General features: G+C 38.6%; 1 protein-coding gene across 1 annotated transcript in view; it reads right to left on the reverse strand.

Moving 5' to 3' along the window:
• Window positions 1-17,906, reverse strand: part of OVCH1 (ovochymase 1) — a 59,233-nt gene that overhangs the window by 21,785 nt on the left and 19,542 nt on the right. Inside the window, exons 13-18 of the mRNA XM_033430315.2 lie at window positions 14,870-14,942; window positions 14,246-14,441; window positions 10,269-10,423; window positions 3,670-3,826; window positions 3,256-3,351; window positions 412-636 (exon numbers count right to left, since the gene is read on the reverse strand). Coding sequence (XP_033286206.2) covers window positions 412-636; window positions 3,256-3,351; window positions 3,670-3,826; window positions 10,269-10,423; window positions 14,246-14,441; window positions 14,870-14,942 — 902 coding nt within the window. The remainder of the gene's footprint in view (window positions 1-411; window positions 637-3,255; window positions 3,352-3,669; window positions 3,827-10,268; window positions 10,424-14,245; window positions 14,442-14,869; window positions 14,943-17,906) is intronic.

Here is a 17,906-nt window from a genome sequence, read left to right on the forward strand (position 1 = left end):
AGCAAATCTTTTTAATTCTACCATTTTAAAAGCCTTTAATGTATTTTGCTTTATTTGAAAATTCAGCACCTTACCCCCTGCATGATTTTTAATTATCTTAACCCCTCCTCTGTCTTACACACATTTCTGGCATTCTGGCATGGTTCTGCTACGTTTGAAGAAGTTGGGTTCTCCCGTATTTTTTTTTTTTTTTCCGAATACACATACATACAAACACTTCCACTCAACCTTTAGTATACCTGTTTTGTAAATTCAAATTTTGAAAATATTAAATGTGCCTAGAAAAAAAGTCACGCCTACTACATGAATCAACATTTCAGTATTATTACCAAGTCAAACTCTCCCTTTGAACATAAGCCGCCTACACAGAAAAGGCTCCCAGCACAACGTATAAATGCCCCTAAGGTTTACCTGACATCCTTCTCTCATTGTGGTTTTCTTCATAAATAGTCAGAACTGAATCGCCACACACATGAGACCCAGGGAGTGACAGATACTCAACCGTAAATTTTGCCATACTGCTTGGTGAAACTCTGAGCACCCAAGAACAGTCCAGTTTTCCTCTATAATCCAGTGGATATCTTGGAGAGGAAAAAAAGCCTCTGGGCTCTTCCAGCTCCACTTCAGAGTAACAGCCTATGATTCAGAACATAGGGACACCAGGGACCACATAAATAAGACAAATAAAAATGAGATTTTATCATAAACTTGAATAATTTAGGCTCGCAAGAAGAAAATTAAAACAATTACCATCAGTTACAAGTTCTTGGGTAAAATGATCATCCCATTTAATGTGTCCTACTTTTGTGAAATGAGGTTGTAGAAGTATAATTTAAACAATAATTACTTAAAATGACTTTTAACTGAATTTTAAAAATTTCTTAGAAAATGCACAGTGGACTGCATTGCATCCTCTAATCCCAGCCTGTTTTCATTTTTTTCCTTCTTTGAGATGCAACTGAAGATCTGTTCCTAAAAGCTTCATTGACTTCGCTGAGCACTTATGTTGCTGGGACAAATGATTACATTCATGGAGCTTGTGACTGAGATCAAGAAAAGGAACTGAATCATATAAAGTCATGAATTCCCAACCACTCACTATTTTTGGTAAATGGGGTAACAATTTCAAAAAACCATTGCTAAGATTCATTCATTCCCTTGTGTAAAAAGCAAGTGGTGGGAGTGGGTAGGTGTTAAATATGGCAGAATCCTAACACTTTTTCTCATAGAATATTCATAGAAGTAAAACAAAACAATACCCTTTTATATGTAAAACTTTGGAAGTTCTTTGGTATGCATAAGTATTTCTGAACACATACAAATGAGAAATATCTTCTCTGCATTTTAACAATGTTCATTTTCTAATAGTCTGAATGGGACAGTTCAAAGAACACACTTGATGGTCACTACACCACAACACTTACTGACCCTCATCATGGGTCATACCATCCCTATTCTAAGTGCTTAACATGCATTAACTTACTTTGGCACTCATTGAAATTATTCAGTTAAACCATCAAAATCATTAGGTTTTATGATCTTAAACCTAAGTCTGCTTTCCATCTCAACCCCAATTCCATATTTAATTTAATCTAAATATGACTCTTTCACTCTTGTTTTGACTCCTGACTCTTGTGTTGTCAGAACCTACCACCCATAACTGGTCCCTGACTTACTCCACTTCATTCCTAGAAGATTTTAGCAGTCATTTTCTCTAACACTATTCCTACCATATATCCTGCTGATTTCAATAGCCATACAGATGATGTTTCCAGCACTGAATCTTTTCAGTCTCTCAACTTTCCTCCAATGATCTTGTCCTTCACCTGACCTCATTCACTTCTCCAAAGGGTCAGCCCCTAGAGACCTGGTCATTAGCAATAACTGTAAGCCTTGCATAAACTCAATTTCAAGAACCACCATCTCCAACCACAACCTTCTATTTTTCAGCTTACACCAATGCTCCTTCACCTTTTGAGACTTGTAATTCATCTATTCCACCACCTTTTCTTGTTCCTTAACTTTTCCTCTTTGCTTCACTATTTTCCTAGCTTGAATTCCAACCATCCATCATTTTAATCTCTTCCTCATATACACTCTCAATTCCCTTATACTCTTGTATACTTGGAAAAACCCACTGTGATTGAATCTACTCTCCACCTGGGCTGCATCTATGTGGTATGCCTCAGTGTCTCCAGAGGAAAACATACAACCAAACTAACTGATTAGTCTCCCTCTAAATTTATGATCATTCATCTCAGAGGCTTTTATGCTGCCAAACAATTCTACAACATTTTCGTATTCCATGCACTTGGTCACTTTTTTCGAGAACTGTTTACTACTTTCTCGTTTTTCCCTCAAAACCCTCAGAGCCTCTCCCACAATCCTCTGTTTCATGTGCTAAGAAAATATAAGCAATTAGAGGAGAACTGCTGTTCCCATTCCCACATGTACCCATACAACAGCAGCAGTGCCTAAATATTGTTCTTTCCATCTGGCAACTATGGATAAACTGCACTTTGCTCCTATCCAAGACCAGCCCTTCCACCTGGACACTAGATCTCATCCACTTTCTTCTACTGAAGGTCATCACTCTAGCAAGTCTCCCCCTTCTCTCTTGCATCCTTCTCAATTTTCCTCCAACTCTTTCTAGTTGTCTATTGGGCTTGAGTGTATATGGGAGTGGATGGGGCAGAGATGGATGAAAAGGGAAAGATCCTGACCATTTGGAAACCAAGAATGATGGTATCATGGAACTTTTATCTTCTTATAAATCTATCACAGACATCTAAATCTCCAGTTCCTTTTTGCTTTTAACTAAAAATATTATTAGCAAACAGACACTGACAATTGGGGGAGAGTTAAGAGAGACACTAACACTGATACTCGTCTTGGTCATCTAATATCCAGAGTCTTTATCTAGCAAGATACCTGAAAGCCTAAGGGCCTTTGTTCATGTAGCAATAAATAGCTCAGAGGTCAGAATAATTCTATGAACTTCTCCAAAATTCAAGCACTGTTCACAACCACAAGACTTTTTTTTTTTTTTTTTAACCTGTAACAGCTGTATCTATGGGGTAGAAAAGATCCCTAGACAGTAACAATAACAACTCTCCTCTCTTTCAGCTTAAACTACCAACCAGAATGAAGACACAGTTTACGGTATTCCAAAGAAAATTAATGAACCCAGAAGAGCAATGTTTTTTGCTAAATTCTTACTAGCTATATTAATGGCATAACATGAACATCTACTACCTGGCCCAGATGCACTGTCTCTTGAAGGTGTGGGTGGTGGCAATTGTTGTCTTGTTAAGATTTTGTTTTCTTTATTTATCTGAAGTAAAACAGGACCTGCATCTGGGGAGAACATGTTAAAAGTAAATAAAGATGAAAGCCTAAGGACAAAATGTAGTTTGTTCCAGAGCAGATTTTTTTCAAAGAGAATGCAAATCTAGGATTAAAGCAGCCTCAGGAAATGTCAGTTTTACCATAACTCTGCCTAAGGAAGAACTTATTCTTACAGAATTTTAATGTGTTTAGAAACTAAAATAAATAAAATACTATATTATGGTCTTCTCTTTCATAATGCTGATTTCCACCACTCTCACCTCTCCCAAACCCACTCGAAAAAAAAGAGGCACCTTTTTATAATATCTGAAAAATATTTACCTTTGATTCTGGATTGAATCCAGTCCAAGAAGACACTCACCCTGGCAAATACGCCTGGCTTCCTTGGCTGGGGACAGCTGGCTCCCCAGCTGACAATGCCATAGAGGACAAAGGGAGCTTTTTCATGTTTACATACTAATGGCCCACCAGAATCTCCCTGGAACACCAAGAAAACATGTTCTAAAATTGCTTTAATCAGAACTCCTGCTTTCAGTTTTGGAACAGGAATAATCAATAATTTATTCATAATATATTTCTTTAATTTCTTAAAGATTTATTTTTATGAATTTGTATACCTTAGAATACTTAGACTTAAATAAATGAAATCACAAATAAAAGAAATGAAAGAGGAGACATTACAACTGGTACCACAGAAATACAAGGGATCATAAGAGACCACTATGAACAACTATAAACTGAAAAATTGGATAAACTTAGAAGAAATAAACTCCTAGAAACATACCACCTACTAATACCAAATCAAGAGGAAAAAGAAAATCATAACAGACCAATACAAGAAAGGAGATTGAATCAATAATCAAGAACATCCCAACAAAGAAAAGCCTAGGACCAGACGGCTTCACTAGTGAATTTTACTAAACATTTAAACAAGAATTCTCAAAGTCTACCCAAAAACTGGAGGAGGGAATACTCCAAAACTCATTTTATGAGGTCAGCATTACCCTCATACTAAAGCTAGAAAAGAACACTACAAAAAAAGATAATTAGGCCCATATCCCTAATGAACATAGATGTAAAAACACCCCCAAAATACTAGCATACTGAATTCAACAGTATATTAAATGGATCAATCACCATAATCAAGTGGGATTTATTCCAGTGATGCAAGGGTGGTTCAACATATGCAAGTCAATGAATGTGAAAGTTAAAATGGTATCATCATCTCAATAGTACAAAAAAGCATTTGACAAAATGCAACATTCTTGCATGATTAAGAACTCTCAACAACTTGGGTGTAAATAAAACATACCTCAACATAAAAAAGGCCATATATAACAAACCCACAGCTGACACTCTACTCAACAGTGAAAGGTTGAAAGCTGTTCCTCTAAGAGTAGGAATAACACAAAGGTGCTCACCCTCACCAGGCCTATTCAATATAATCTGAAAGTCCTAGCCAGAGCAATCAGGCAAGAAAGTCTTTTTATACAGAAAGTCTTAAAGGCTCCACCAAAAAACTGTTAGAACTTATCAATGAATACAGTAAAGTTTCAGGATACAAAATATAGAAGTCAGCTGTGTCTCTATACACCAACAAAACACACACACACACACACACATATATAAATCCCATGTACAATAGCATCAAAAGAATAAAATACTTTGGAATAAATTTAACCAAGGAGGTAAAATGTCTCTATACTGAAAACTATGACTTTGATGAAAAAATTAAAGACACAAAGAAATAGAAAGATATCCCACATTCATGAATTTGAAGAATTAATATTGTTAAAATGTCCACACTACTCAAAACCAGCTATAGATTCAATGCAGTCCATATCAAAATTTCAATGGCATTTTTCACAGAAATCCTAAAATTCACATGGAACCACAAAGACCCTCGCATAGTCAAAACAATCCTGAGAAAGAACAAAGCTGGAGGCATCACACTTCCTGATTTCAAAATGTATTACAAATTTATAGTAATCAACACAGTATGGTACTGGCATAAAAACAGACACACAGACCAATGAGACAGAATTGTGAGTCCAGAAAAAACCCTCATTTATATAGTTAACTAATATTTGAAAAAGGAGCAAAGAATACTCAATGGGGAAGAACTAGTTTCTTCAATAATGGTGTTGGGAAAACTGAATAACCACATGCAGAGGAATAAAACTGAACCCCTATTTTACACCACAAAAATTAACTTGAAATAGATTAAAGACTTAAACATAAGACCCCAAATGGCAGAACTTCTAGAAGAAAACAGGGAAAAGCTCCTTTTTTTTTTTTTTTTTTGCAGTACGCGGGTCTCTCACTGTTGTGGCCTCTCCCGCTGCGGCACACAGGCTCCGGACGCGCAGGCTCAGCGGCCATGGCTCACTGGCCCAGCCGCTCCGCGGCATATGGGATCCTCCCGGACCGGGGCACGAACCCGTGTCCCCTGCATCGGCAGGCGGACTCTCAATCACTGCGCCACCAGGGAAGCCCGAAAAGCTCCTTTGACTTTGTTTTTGGCAACACTTTTTTTGGATATGAAACCAAAAGCACAAGCAACAGGGCCAAAAATCAGTAAGTGGGACTACATCAAGCTAAAAGGCTTCTGCACATCGGAAGAAACAATCAACAAAATGAAAATGCAACCCATGGAACGGGAGAAAATATTTTCAAACCATATATCTGATAGGCGGTTAGTATCCAAAATTATAGAGCTCATACAAATCAATAACAAAAAAATGCAATTTATAAATAGGCAGAGGATCTGAATAGACATTTTACCAAAGAAGATATACAGATGGCCAACAGGTACATGAAAATGTGCTCAACATCACGAGAATGCAAATCAAAATCACCATATCACCTCATACCTGTTTGATCAGCTATCATCAAAAAGACAAGAAATAAACAGTGTTTACAAAGATGTGGAAAAAATGAGAATCCTTTTGCACCATTGGTGGGAATATAAATTGGTATATCACTGTGGAAAATAGAATTAAAAATAGAACTACCATATGATACAGCAATCCCTGTTCTGGGTATATAGCCAAAGGAAATAAAAATAGGATACTGAAGAGGTGTCTGCACCCCCATGTTTACTGCAGCTTTATTCACATTAGCCAAGATATGGAAACAGCCTATTTTTCTGTCAAAGGATGAATGGATAAAGAAGATGTATGGAGTATATGTGTGTGTGTATTATATATATGTGTGTGTGTGTGTGTGTGTGTGTGTGTGTGTGTGTGTGTGTGTCTATATGTATATTTGTTTACTTATTTGTTTATTTATTCAGCCATGAGAATACTGAATACTAAAATGGAATATTATTCAGCCATGAGAAAGAAGGAGATCCTGTCATTTGCGACAACATGGATAATCCTTGAGAACAATGTGTTAAGTGAAAAGTCAGACAGTGAAAGACAATTACTGTATGATATCACATATACCTGAGACCTAAAAAATGGGAAAAATGGGAAGATGCTGGTCAAAGGGTGTAAACTTCCAGCTGTAAGATTAACAGATTCTAGGGACCTTATGTACAGCATGGTGACTGTAGTTAACAATACTGTATTGCTTACTTGAAAGCTGCTAAGAGAGTAGATCATAAGTGTTCTCAGCACAAGAAAGAAATGATAATTATGTGAGGTGATGAAGGTGTTAACTAACCCTACTATGGTAAGCATTTCACAATACCTAAGTGTATCAAAATCATCACATTGTACATTTTAAATTTATAAAATTTTATATGTCAATTATATCTCAATAAAACTGGAAAAAAAAACAAGCTTTAAAACATAGGATTTGCATTTTTTTAAGATAGCCTTTCTGATTTTTTATCAGGGCTTTTTTTTTTTTTTTTGACACAAATGTACTTAGGACCAAACTAAACCTTTAATTTAATTGTCTTCTTATAAAATAAACTGAGCTGATAACATATTTGAGATAAGTGTTTATTTTATATGGAGAATTTCACAGGAGGAATCCTGAACTGGGAATAGGAGACCGATTCCTTAATCTGTGATGTAGAACAATTAACATTTTCTCTGGGCCTAATTTTTTTCCCACGTAATTTAAGATTATACTTAGGAGGCCCTTCCAGTTTGAAAATAGTCTGATTTGTCAAATCAGGTGTTTTTTTATTCACTTATTCATTCAGTACGAACACATACACAATATAGAATTTTTCAGTTAATTACAAACATTTTGTGATACAGAAGGAGCCTGTCTAATTTATCTTTTATGGTCAGCACTTATTACAGGGCCTCGCACATGGTAAATCTTCAAGAAACAAATGGTACCTACTGATTATTTTAAAAATTATTCGGTGCCTACTGTGAGCCAGGCATTCTGGAAAAGAATATAAACAAATTAGATGGTGATAATAGCCATAAAGGAAATACTCAGAGTGAAAAGTTGAGAACAATGGTAGCTGTGTGTATGCTTAAACGTGCATGTATATATTTGTAGTTTCAATAACATTTGAGCTCGTACATGAAAAATAAGGAGGTGGATTTTCAAAAACCTGGAGGAATAGCGTTTTCATGCAGAATTAATATCTGGGCTAAGGCCCCAACTTAGACAAGGATGTGGCAAGTTTGAGGTCAGAAGGCAATCAATGTGGCTGAAAAATGGTAAGCAAGAGGAGAGAAATAAGAACTAGACTGGAAGAGTCAGCAAGAACAGAACATGTATCACTCTGTGAAGACAAAGATCAATGGTAGGTCAAAGAACTTGAGGTTAAAAAAAAAATCTAAAATTTGTTGTGAGCAAAGAACCACAGGATTCTACACTGTGTATCTGAAACTCCCATGTCTCTGCATTCCAACATTCTGATGTTCACCTTCCTGGATGAGAAATTACCTGAGCAGGTCCATTACCCCTGAGTATGCACAGGAGGCTAAAAACCCTTTTTTGGGGTAAAAACCAATTACCTGATAGAAATATTAGAGTCCGTTTCATCAAAGCAAGTTTCTGAAGTCACCCTTTTAGTAATTCAGTATTCTTTATAAAAGAAAGCTAGCCACATCTAGTCAGAATCTCTCCTATTTTCCTTTCTTTGTAGTGGCTGTAAATTTGGTCACACTGCAGCGAAAGTGACAGCTGGATGTAGCTGAAATAAATATAGGTACCAACCGAGATTATGGTATTTGGGTCACCTCTGACATGGACCTATTTGCTCTCTTGATAGATTAAGCTCTTCCCTTAATGTTACATGCTGTTAAACATGACAGAGACAGCAGGGCCATTTGTAATTTTCTTGATGTGAAAAAGAAAGAAAAACCATCCCTCAAAAGGGGGAGAATGAACACATTAATTCAGAGTACTTTTCTATTGGATGTTTATAATATAACAGTAATGTCCTCTAGCAGATGGTGTGAGTGCCCTTCCCATATTCCTCGGACCTTCCAGTCCGTGCCGGCTGTGTGCCTGAGGGCCCTTGCCCTGTCCACCACAGCCATAAGGCCGCTCAGACTGTGGGAAATGCTCCCCTGCAGCCTTCCAACCGTGACTCTGGGGAAGCTCCCTCACCCCTCCAAGAGGAGGGGATAAATATACAGCGTGTGTTTTGCATCACTGCCAGAGTTTCGCTGCAGGATTCAGCTCAGTCCCTCCCTGTGGTAGTTGGCTTCATAGCACATTAATAGCACATCAATAGATGGACTGCCTTCCCTTCCCTGTACCACCTCCTCACATTTCTACCAGTGATATTTGTACTTTCTAAGCAGACTGTTGCCCTTGAATCCTCCTCTCAGAGTCTGCTTCTGAAGAATGCAAATTACAATATGCAACATAAAACAGAATTTGGGTAGTGCTTGACACAAGGAAAGGGTTTAACTACACTCAATTTATATTCAATGTTAAGAGGGTACCTCCTTCCTTCTCTCCTCATTTTTGCCAATGGAAAGACTTCTATCCAGATTAAAGCCCAGTTTTCTCCCCATAGAGGTGGTATCCATTGGTTTCTGTTTCTTCGTGGCCAGGGGGGTGGGGGGAGCGTTTGTGGGGAGGCAGGGGAGGACTATCAAAAAGCTGCAACTCAAGATTCATTCTTTCTTCCCTCTCTACTCTAGACCAATATGAAATGATACAACAATCTGGAGAAGTGTGTCTGCTCTACAGACCCCAACTTTTCCTTAGGCAGGCTGCCTCAAGTCCAGACTAGGGGTTCAAGGTGGGCTGCTTAGTGTTGGAAACACTTTTTGGTTGCATACCTAAGGCATATTCCTCAGTCGGCTTTGTGGATATTAAAGCTGGTGTTTTATAATCCTTTTGCCCACATCCTGTCTTTTTCCTAGTTGATTCTGAACATGCTTGTCCAACTGACGTGTGAAGACATCTGCACAGGTTCATGCCTCTAGGATATCACTAAAATTAAACTACTGCTTTGTGATTTGTTTTCCGCTGCATATGAAAACCATTTTTTCAAAGGTTCTCATTTTCTTCATGATTATTTTATTTTATTCTGTGGTTGAAAATTAAGTGTGAGTACCCAGGAGTTTAGTAATAATTTGAAACAATAAAACTCTTAAGGCATAAGTAGGATACACTAATTTATAATCCGTATTTGCTCGTTCCCCTTTTACCAAAGCTTTAAGTATATCTGAACACATCTTCCCACCTGCAGACCAGTTCATTGGTGTTGCCCTCTCCTACTTTCTCATGGGCTCCTCTGTGTACCCACTTCCCCTCTGACTGATGGCTGCTTCTGTCTCCTCTCTGCCATCTCAGCAAGTTTGGACTAAGTAATTCACTCTTCCTGTTGTCCTACTGGCTTTCGAGTAGGGGTGTGGCGTGATGCTGCAGGCACAGGCCAAGATGCTTGTCTGTGGCTTTGAGAGTAGATTCTTCCTGTCTAAGGAGAATCTCCAACAGATGACAACTTCCTATCTTCCTCTGCAAAATTAGAATGCTCTCACCTGACCCACATCTTTCCCTCCAGATGCTGCAAAGCCAGCACAGATCATCTTCTCTGTAATCCCTCCTGGATGGGCAGGATAGTAAGTGCGTTCGCAGACCTCTCTTTCTACCACGAGCACTTGAATCTGCTGTAAGCGACTCGCTAGGCCACCATCTAAGAAATAGATTCAGAAAGAGAGCTTGATAATGAAGTAAGCAACAAGTGGTGTTAAAGAAATATATTTAAGTTCAGACTTGCTCTACACCGACACAGCTGCCATCATTCGGTTTTGCCTAAGCTGATGCAGAATTCTGAATCCAAACACAGTGTTTTGTGCAGGACATCTTTATTTCCAGATGTGACATCTTGGTGAAGAAAATCCATTGGCAGGAGAAACAAGATCAGAAACACTTTTTTTCTAGCTTAATTCTGATTTAAATTTCAGTGTTTCAAATATAGCTATTAAGAATTCAGAAAGAGAAATTCAGTAAGATATGAATTGGTGTCACAGATAATTTATATTATAAATATATACGTTCATATATTTTTACAGGTACAGTTGACCCTTGAACAACACAGGTTTGAAGTGCACCAGTCCACTTATACTCAGATATTTTTCAATAGTAAATACTGCAGTACTACACGGTTTGTGGTATGTAGGGCTGACTATAAATGACACTTGAATTAACCCCTGCATTGTTCAAAGGTCAACTGTAAAATATTTTACGTAAACATATTATAACTACATAACAATAATATATTTATATGATTTCCAATGGTAACAGGGAAGAGCCAAATCAGACTACATGTTGGATCTGTTTCTTTTACTTTAACCTTTGCTTTCCGCAGCTTTTGTTCACTGAAACGATACTGTCTGTACATAATGGCCTGCCTCGGGGAACCCTGCCCGTCTGCCTGAATGTTAAAACAAAGTGCCTTTGTTGGTGGGGGGCAGCATCTGGACTCTGCCCACCTGTGGATGGCTACAAGAAAGAAGAAATTAACACATCCCCTCCCCCAGGCTGGCCATTCCAGGTGATATTTGCAAAACTTATGGCCATTTTACTTTACTTCCTCATCTCCTCCCCCTCTCTGTGCTATAAAAGAAACTGGCCAAACCCCATAAGATGGCTTTTCAGAGACACTAGTCTGCTGTCTTCTTGGTCTGCGGGCTTTTCGAATAAAGTATTCCTTGCCTCGTCTCTGATTCGTTGGACTGTCGTGTGGCGAGCAGAGTGAGCTTGGACTCGGTAGCACTCATATAAAACAAAACCATATTTCTCTTGTTCCTTTATTATCACTGAGGCCTAATCTCAGCTCTAATTTAAGATGACACTGATGATGAACACTAAAGAATTTCTTCTCCCGCCTGGCCCTCAGGCAGGTCTATGCTAACACGTGTTCTGCGTGACTTATTCTATCACTTTAGATTTATGACTAATTAAAAAAAGGTAAGTTCAGTATTTGATAGCCCTATAGCTTTTTGAAAAAAATTAATAAAAATTAATTTACATTTATGTGAATAGTATATTATATTATATTTTATTTATATTTACATTTATGTAAATAGTTCCTTAATATATTTATAAAGCTTTTTACTCTAAGCTATTAATACTCACAACAACATTGTGAGGTGGGCTGTCACACTAATCTCACACATGAAAAAGCCAGAGCTCTGAAGATTTAATCACACAGCACCTATGGGACAGAACTAGGACCTAGCCTAGGTCCGACTCTAAATCTTATTTTTTTTTAGTGTTTTTTGTTTGTTTGTTTGTTTGTTTTTTTTTTTTGTGGTAGGCGGGCCTCTCTCTGCTGTGGCCCCTCCCGTTGCGGAGCACAGGCTCCGGATGCGCAGGCTCAGTGGCCATGGCTCACGGGCCCAGACGCTCCGCGGCATGTGGGATCTTCCCGGACCGGTGCACAAACCCCTGTCCCCTGCATCGGCAGGCGGACTCTCAACCACTGCGCCACCAGGGAAGCCCTTATTATTTTTTTAATGTAGTAATCTAATACATAGATAATTTAATGTATTTAAAATCCTCTTTTCAGGGACCATCCCTAACAATGTTGCTTATTACCATGTCTCAAAACTGAGAACTTGTTTTCTCTCTGAGACTAAAAGACTGAATTCACCTTTTATAAAACTGTAACCACCTCCGTCGTCTGGTGGTCATGGAGTTGGTGAAGGTTGAAGATGTTAAAGAACAGGCACATTTATTCAAGGGCTTTGAGGCCAGTGAGTCAATAAAAATTTACTGTTTCCTCTATGCTAGGTAGATGCTGCGTCCTGGAGAGAGAGCAGTAAATTAGGCAGAGATCTGCCTTCAAGAGGCTCCCGCCCTAAGGGGTGGGATGTAGAAAATGATTCTGTAAAATATGTTAAGTCCGTTTATGTGGGAGGAGATGATAAAACCAGGTAGTGCAGGGAGTGAAGGAAGGACAGTCCCGCTGCAAGAAAGGGGTCTGAGAAGATTTGAGTTGAGGATGGAGTAATGAGGAGGGGCTGTGAGAAGACTGGAATAGGAGTGCTCCGGGGCCAAGGAAACAAAGCACAGAGCTTGAGAAAGAAAGAAGACACAGGTCAGCCAACAAGGGGACAAAGGAGGAACTGAGGCTGGAGAAGTATGGGGAGGTCCAATGCAGAGCCTTCAGTGCTGGGCTAGGAGTTCAGATTGTATTCCAAATGTAACAAATAAGCCATTCAAGGTTTATCAGCTGAGCCACACTGATTTTTAAATCCCACTTTTGATATTTATTAGCCATGGAATTTTAGCAAATTACTTAGACTTCAGGGCCATAATCTCCTCATTTGCAGAATGGGAGGATAAAATCTCATATGGTGGTTGTGAAGATTTTAGGAAAATGCAATTTGGCTGCAGGTAGCACAGTAAGCTGAGAACATGAATACTGTATGAGGTCAAAGATATCTCACCTCCTTCAAGCTCACAGACTTTATCATTATTTTTCTTTAAATTGAAGTATATTTAATTTACAATGTTGTGTTAGTTCCTGGTGTATAGCAAAGTGATTCAGTTATATATATATATATATATATATATATATATATATATATATTCTTTTTCATTATAGTTTATATATAAATTTTTCCATTATAGTTTATTACAAGATATTGAATTTAGTTCCCTGTGCTATACAGTAGGACCTTGTTGTTTATCTATTTTATATATAGTAATGTATATATGTTAATCCCAAACTCTTAATTTATCCCTCCCCGCCCCCTTTCCCCTTTGGTAACCGTAAGTTTGTCTTCTACATCTGCAAGCTCACAGACTTTAAATGACATATAAACAGAAGGAAAATATAAAAGAAAATAACTTTATACAGTGAAAAGAAGCAGGACACAAACATCAACCCATTCAGATCTTTCAGTATTTCACTATGGCTTTAAGAAATCTAGAATCTAGCCCAGGGGTCATCAAACCCCAGCCAACAGGCCAATTTCATGCCAGGCCCTAACTGAAGCCTATTTATTACAAGCCTAGTTATTACATCCCCAAGCCTATTTATTACAATCTATCAACTAATTCTGATTTGTACATTTTTTAAATGGTTGAAAAGAAAATCCAAAAAACGAATAACATTTTGTGACAAGATTATTGTATAAAATTTAAGACTCATGGACAAGTTCTGTTGGAATACAGCCACATCCATGCTATAACATATTGTCCATGGCTGCTTTGTGCTACAACGGCAGATTTGAATAGCTGTGAAAGAGACCACATGGCTTACAAGGCATAAAATACTTCTATCTGGCCTTTCACAGATCTAGCCTACCTATGATTAAGTCACCCTGATGGAAAAATATAAAACAGCTCATTCTCTAATTTGATGAGCTTTATAGCTACATAAAACATGGTTTCAATGTTTCAGAAGGAAGAAGGGCTAAAGCAGATACTACTTGATATCATTTCCATGACACATTCTCAAAACTCTCAACCAGCAGTGATGTTTATGCAAAAGTAAAATGTTTACCTTCACTAACACTTCCCCATCCAGTCACAACACAGATCTCAGAGGAAAACAGAGGCTCCGTGCTGTGCGGGAGACACACTGGCCTCACAACTGAGTTGAACTCCAGAGCAGAGCTCAGCTGTATTAGGGCGATGTCAGAGTCAAAGGTCAGTCTGTCAAAGTCTTCGTGCACCACAATGTGTTTTGCTCTTCTCACCTGTATTGTTAGCAAGCAAGAGATTACAAGGCAAAGTCAATGAGTTGAACAACTTCCTTGTATACTGGTCCAAAATAATCTTAAATCTCTGCATTTCCACACATCAGTAATGAAGATGACTTTGTACTAAATTAAAAAGGGCAATCTCTGTTAATAATTTACAGGAGTCCATGCACTGCTTTCTGAGGACTGGTGGTCCTGGAAAAACCAGACTATGGTGGACTTGTGTACATGGACCTGAATTTGCACTTCCTGACTCACCTCACCTAATTTTCAGATTAAATGTGATCTTAAATGGTATCTTTAAATGTTAGTATAAATGATAAGTATACGAGGGCATTAGGGGATTAATAACTACATGTTTTAGCTAAATGTATTCCCTGGCATGTGAAAATTTAGGCAGAATAACCATTAAAACCATTTCTCACCTGCTCAGTTGGTTCCTTCAAGGTTCTGTCATGGTCTCCAGCAACAATGGTCCACAAGAGTGGATTATTTTTCCTGGAGAGAGAAGAACAACAAAAGTTTGTCATGAAAACACATTTTTCACCATTTGGTCTAACCCCTTCTGGCCCTACCAACATGCACTGTTCAGTTCAGTCAGGGGCCACCCACTACCCTGTCTGGCACCTTTGTGTAACCAGCAATGCTACACTCTGCCTCCTGACCTACCTGAGGACAAGTTCCTAATTGTGTATCTTGCCCCCTTCTTTTGGCCATAAAATGTCTTTGGAGCCCTTATCAAATATCACCAAAGACTATTTTTAAGTTAAGAAGGAAAAAAGAAAAGTTAGAGCTTATTTTAATTTCATAGTGATATTAGGAATGCATGAAAAAAATTACCTTCATAATGAGGTAGATTCTGGTCCATGTTTTACTGTTAAAAGTATCCAAACATTATATTACAGGAACCAGAATTGATGAAACTCAGGTTAAAAAAGAATTTGTCAATTCAAAAATAGGTAAAATTCACGTATAGCATCAGAGATCAGGGCACTGATTCCTGTTAGAGGGGTGATTGTTGGGAGAGGCTCGAGGGGGGCCCCTATTTGTTTCTTGATCTGGGTGCTGATTACATGGGTGTTTGCTTTGTGTAAATTCCTCTAACTGTACTAAAGATTTGCACACATTTGACATACTTCAAAAAGATGTCTAAAAATTTAAATGTACATCCATTAATTTGCCACATCAAGATCTCCAGGGCTCCCCTGGTGGCACAGTGGTTAAGAATCCACCTGCCAATGCAGGGGCCATGGGTTTGAGCCCTGGTCCAGGAAGATCCCACATGCCGCGGAGCAACTAAGCCTGTGCTCCACAACTACTGAGCCTGTGCTCTAGAGCCCGTGAGCCACAACTGCTGAAGCCCACGTACCTAGAGCCTGTGCTCCACAACAAGAGAAGCCACCACAATGAGAAGCCCGCGTGCTGCAACGAAAAGTAGCCCCTGCTCGCCGCAACTAGAGAAAGCCTGCGTGCAGCAATGAAGACCCAATGCAGCCAAAAATAAATAAATAAATTTAAAAAAAAGATCTTCAGTTGAAAAAATATCCAAGTAAAGAGTCTCTCAATTGCCAGAAGTACACTGTCACTTCAGCTCGGAGATTAAGTTTTCATTTTTCAAAACTGTTTCTTCAGTAAAATTTATTGAAATTATTTTTCAATACACTTTATTCAAAGGAAATGTTTCTTAATACACATAGGCATCTTCTCTCTAGTCATAACCATGCTCATTTCAATTTCTTGCATGATGAGTCTGACTCATTCATGTGTTTCAATGTGCCTCTATTAAGGGAACTAACTTAGGTAAAGTGCCTGGCAAGTACTCTACAGATGGTAAAGACTCCATAATGGTAGCCATTTATTATTATCATTGTTCTTATCTGTCATACACTCTAATGGAAGGATCAACTTTATTCTCAAAGTCACCCTCTAAATCATTACTAACTTATTTCTTAAAGCTGTTACCAAGCTGTTGTCCTAGAATCATACCCCTGCCCTTGCCTTGAAAGGAAACCAATTGCTCGTATCTAAGTCTCAGGAGGAAGCTGCAAAGAGAAAAACAAGAACTGGTTAGACCCAACTAGGCTCAAGATGGCGGAAGATTTGACTTCCACTAGACCTTGGACCTCATTATACGCTCATTGTAATACAATAGCTAAATGACGTACCCACCTGCGCCATGACAGTTAATGGTTGCCATGACAACACTGGAAAAGCCTATACAATAACTGAAAACGAGTGCTGCATCAGTTCCAGGTCCAAACCACACCCTTGTTCTCTGATAAGTCATGCATGTTCCTCCCACTCTTTCCAATTCCCTCCCTTTTACTTCGACCCTCCTATATATATGGTGTCTCCACCAGAATTGGGTTAAGAAGTTGAATTTAGAACTAAATTCCCACTTCTCCATTCTTCTGCCATTGAACAAAGCTTCTGCTGTCCCAGTCTCAGCATTGGTTTCATGATTGGCTGTGTGAATCCGAGCGGAAAAAGAACCTCCCTGGCTGAGACAAGGGGTGTCCCGTCATGTGTCCAGGTGACCAATTTGATGACAAATTCATTCTACCTTTTTATACAGAGAATAGTGTCCACAATACAAAGAAATAATAAACATCATGGTAGAGATGATAATGTAGCTCACAATCTCTAGTGAAGAAATTGTGCACAGTCATCAAATATCCTTTTATTTGGTAGAGAACACTGTAAAAAGTATATGACAACACAACGTACACTTTATAAAGCAACAAAGCTTGAGATTTCTCCAATATGGGACAATAGCTGAAGGTATCAATTTATGAATTTCTCTAGCCTTTCTTCCCACTTGCCCATGATCAAGCTTCATTTCTTGTATCCTTATGGCCTCATCCCCAACGCAACAATGGGACATGTATCACTTACTGCAACAGGAGAAGAAAGAGTAACTGCTAATTTACAGAAAGGGGCTGAAATTGAAAAAACCGCTGATTTAGGTTTGAGACAGAAAGATTCCAATGCACAATTGCAAAGTGAGTTTAGTGCCCTAAAGTAAGTTAAAAATCCCACATGATCACGAAGACCAGAGTGGAGTCAGCAAAATAAGAACACACCAGGTTTTTCCTAAGGATAGAACAACATTACCCAGGAACTTGTTAGAAATACAGACTCTCCGGCCCCACACCAGACTTTAAGTCAGAAACCCTCCAGGCAATTCTGATGTTTGCTAAAGTTTGAGAACTAATACTAAGGGTAACCAGTGCCAGGGACAGTATTATATGGGAGGTGATACAGTGTTGCTGTCAGTCGTCCTTATTGTCTTTGGAGCACTACCCAGCAATGCCAGCCACCCTGGCACCTGGTGACCTTCAGCAAAAATGATGTCTATCTCAGCTCCCAGATTTTGCACACTTCCTCAACTGGCTCATCCCACATGGCAAAACTGCCTTCTCAGTGGATTTGGATACTCAGAAGCCCCCTTCTATGGAGGAT

This window comes from Orcinus orca, chromosome 11, assembly GCF_937001465.1.
Source record: "Orcinus orca chromosome 11, mOrcOrc1.1, whole genome shotgun sequence".
NCBI classification, from domain to species: domain Eukaryota; kingdom Metazoa; phylum Chordata; class Mammalia; order Artiodactyla; family Delphinidae; genus Orcinus; species Orcinus orca.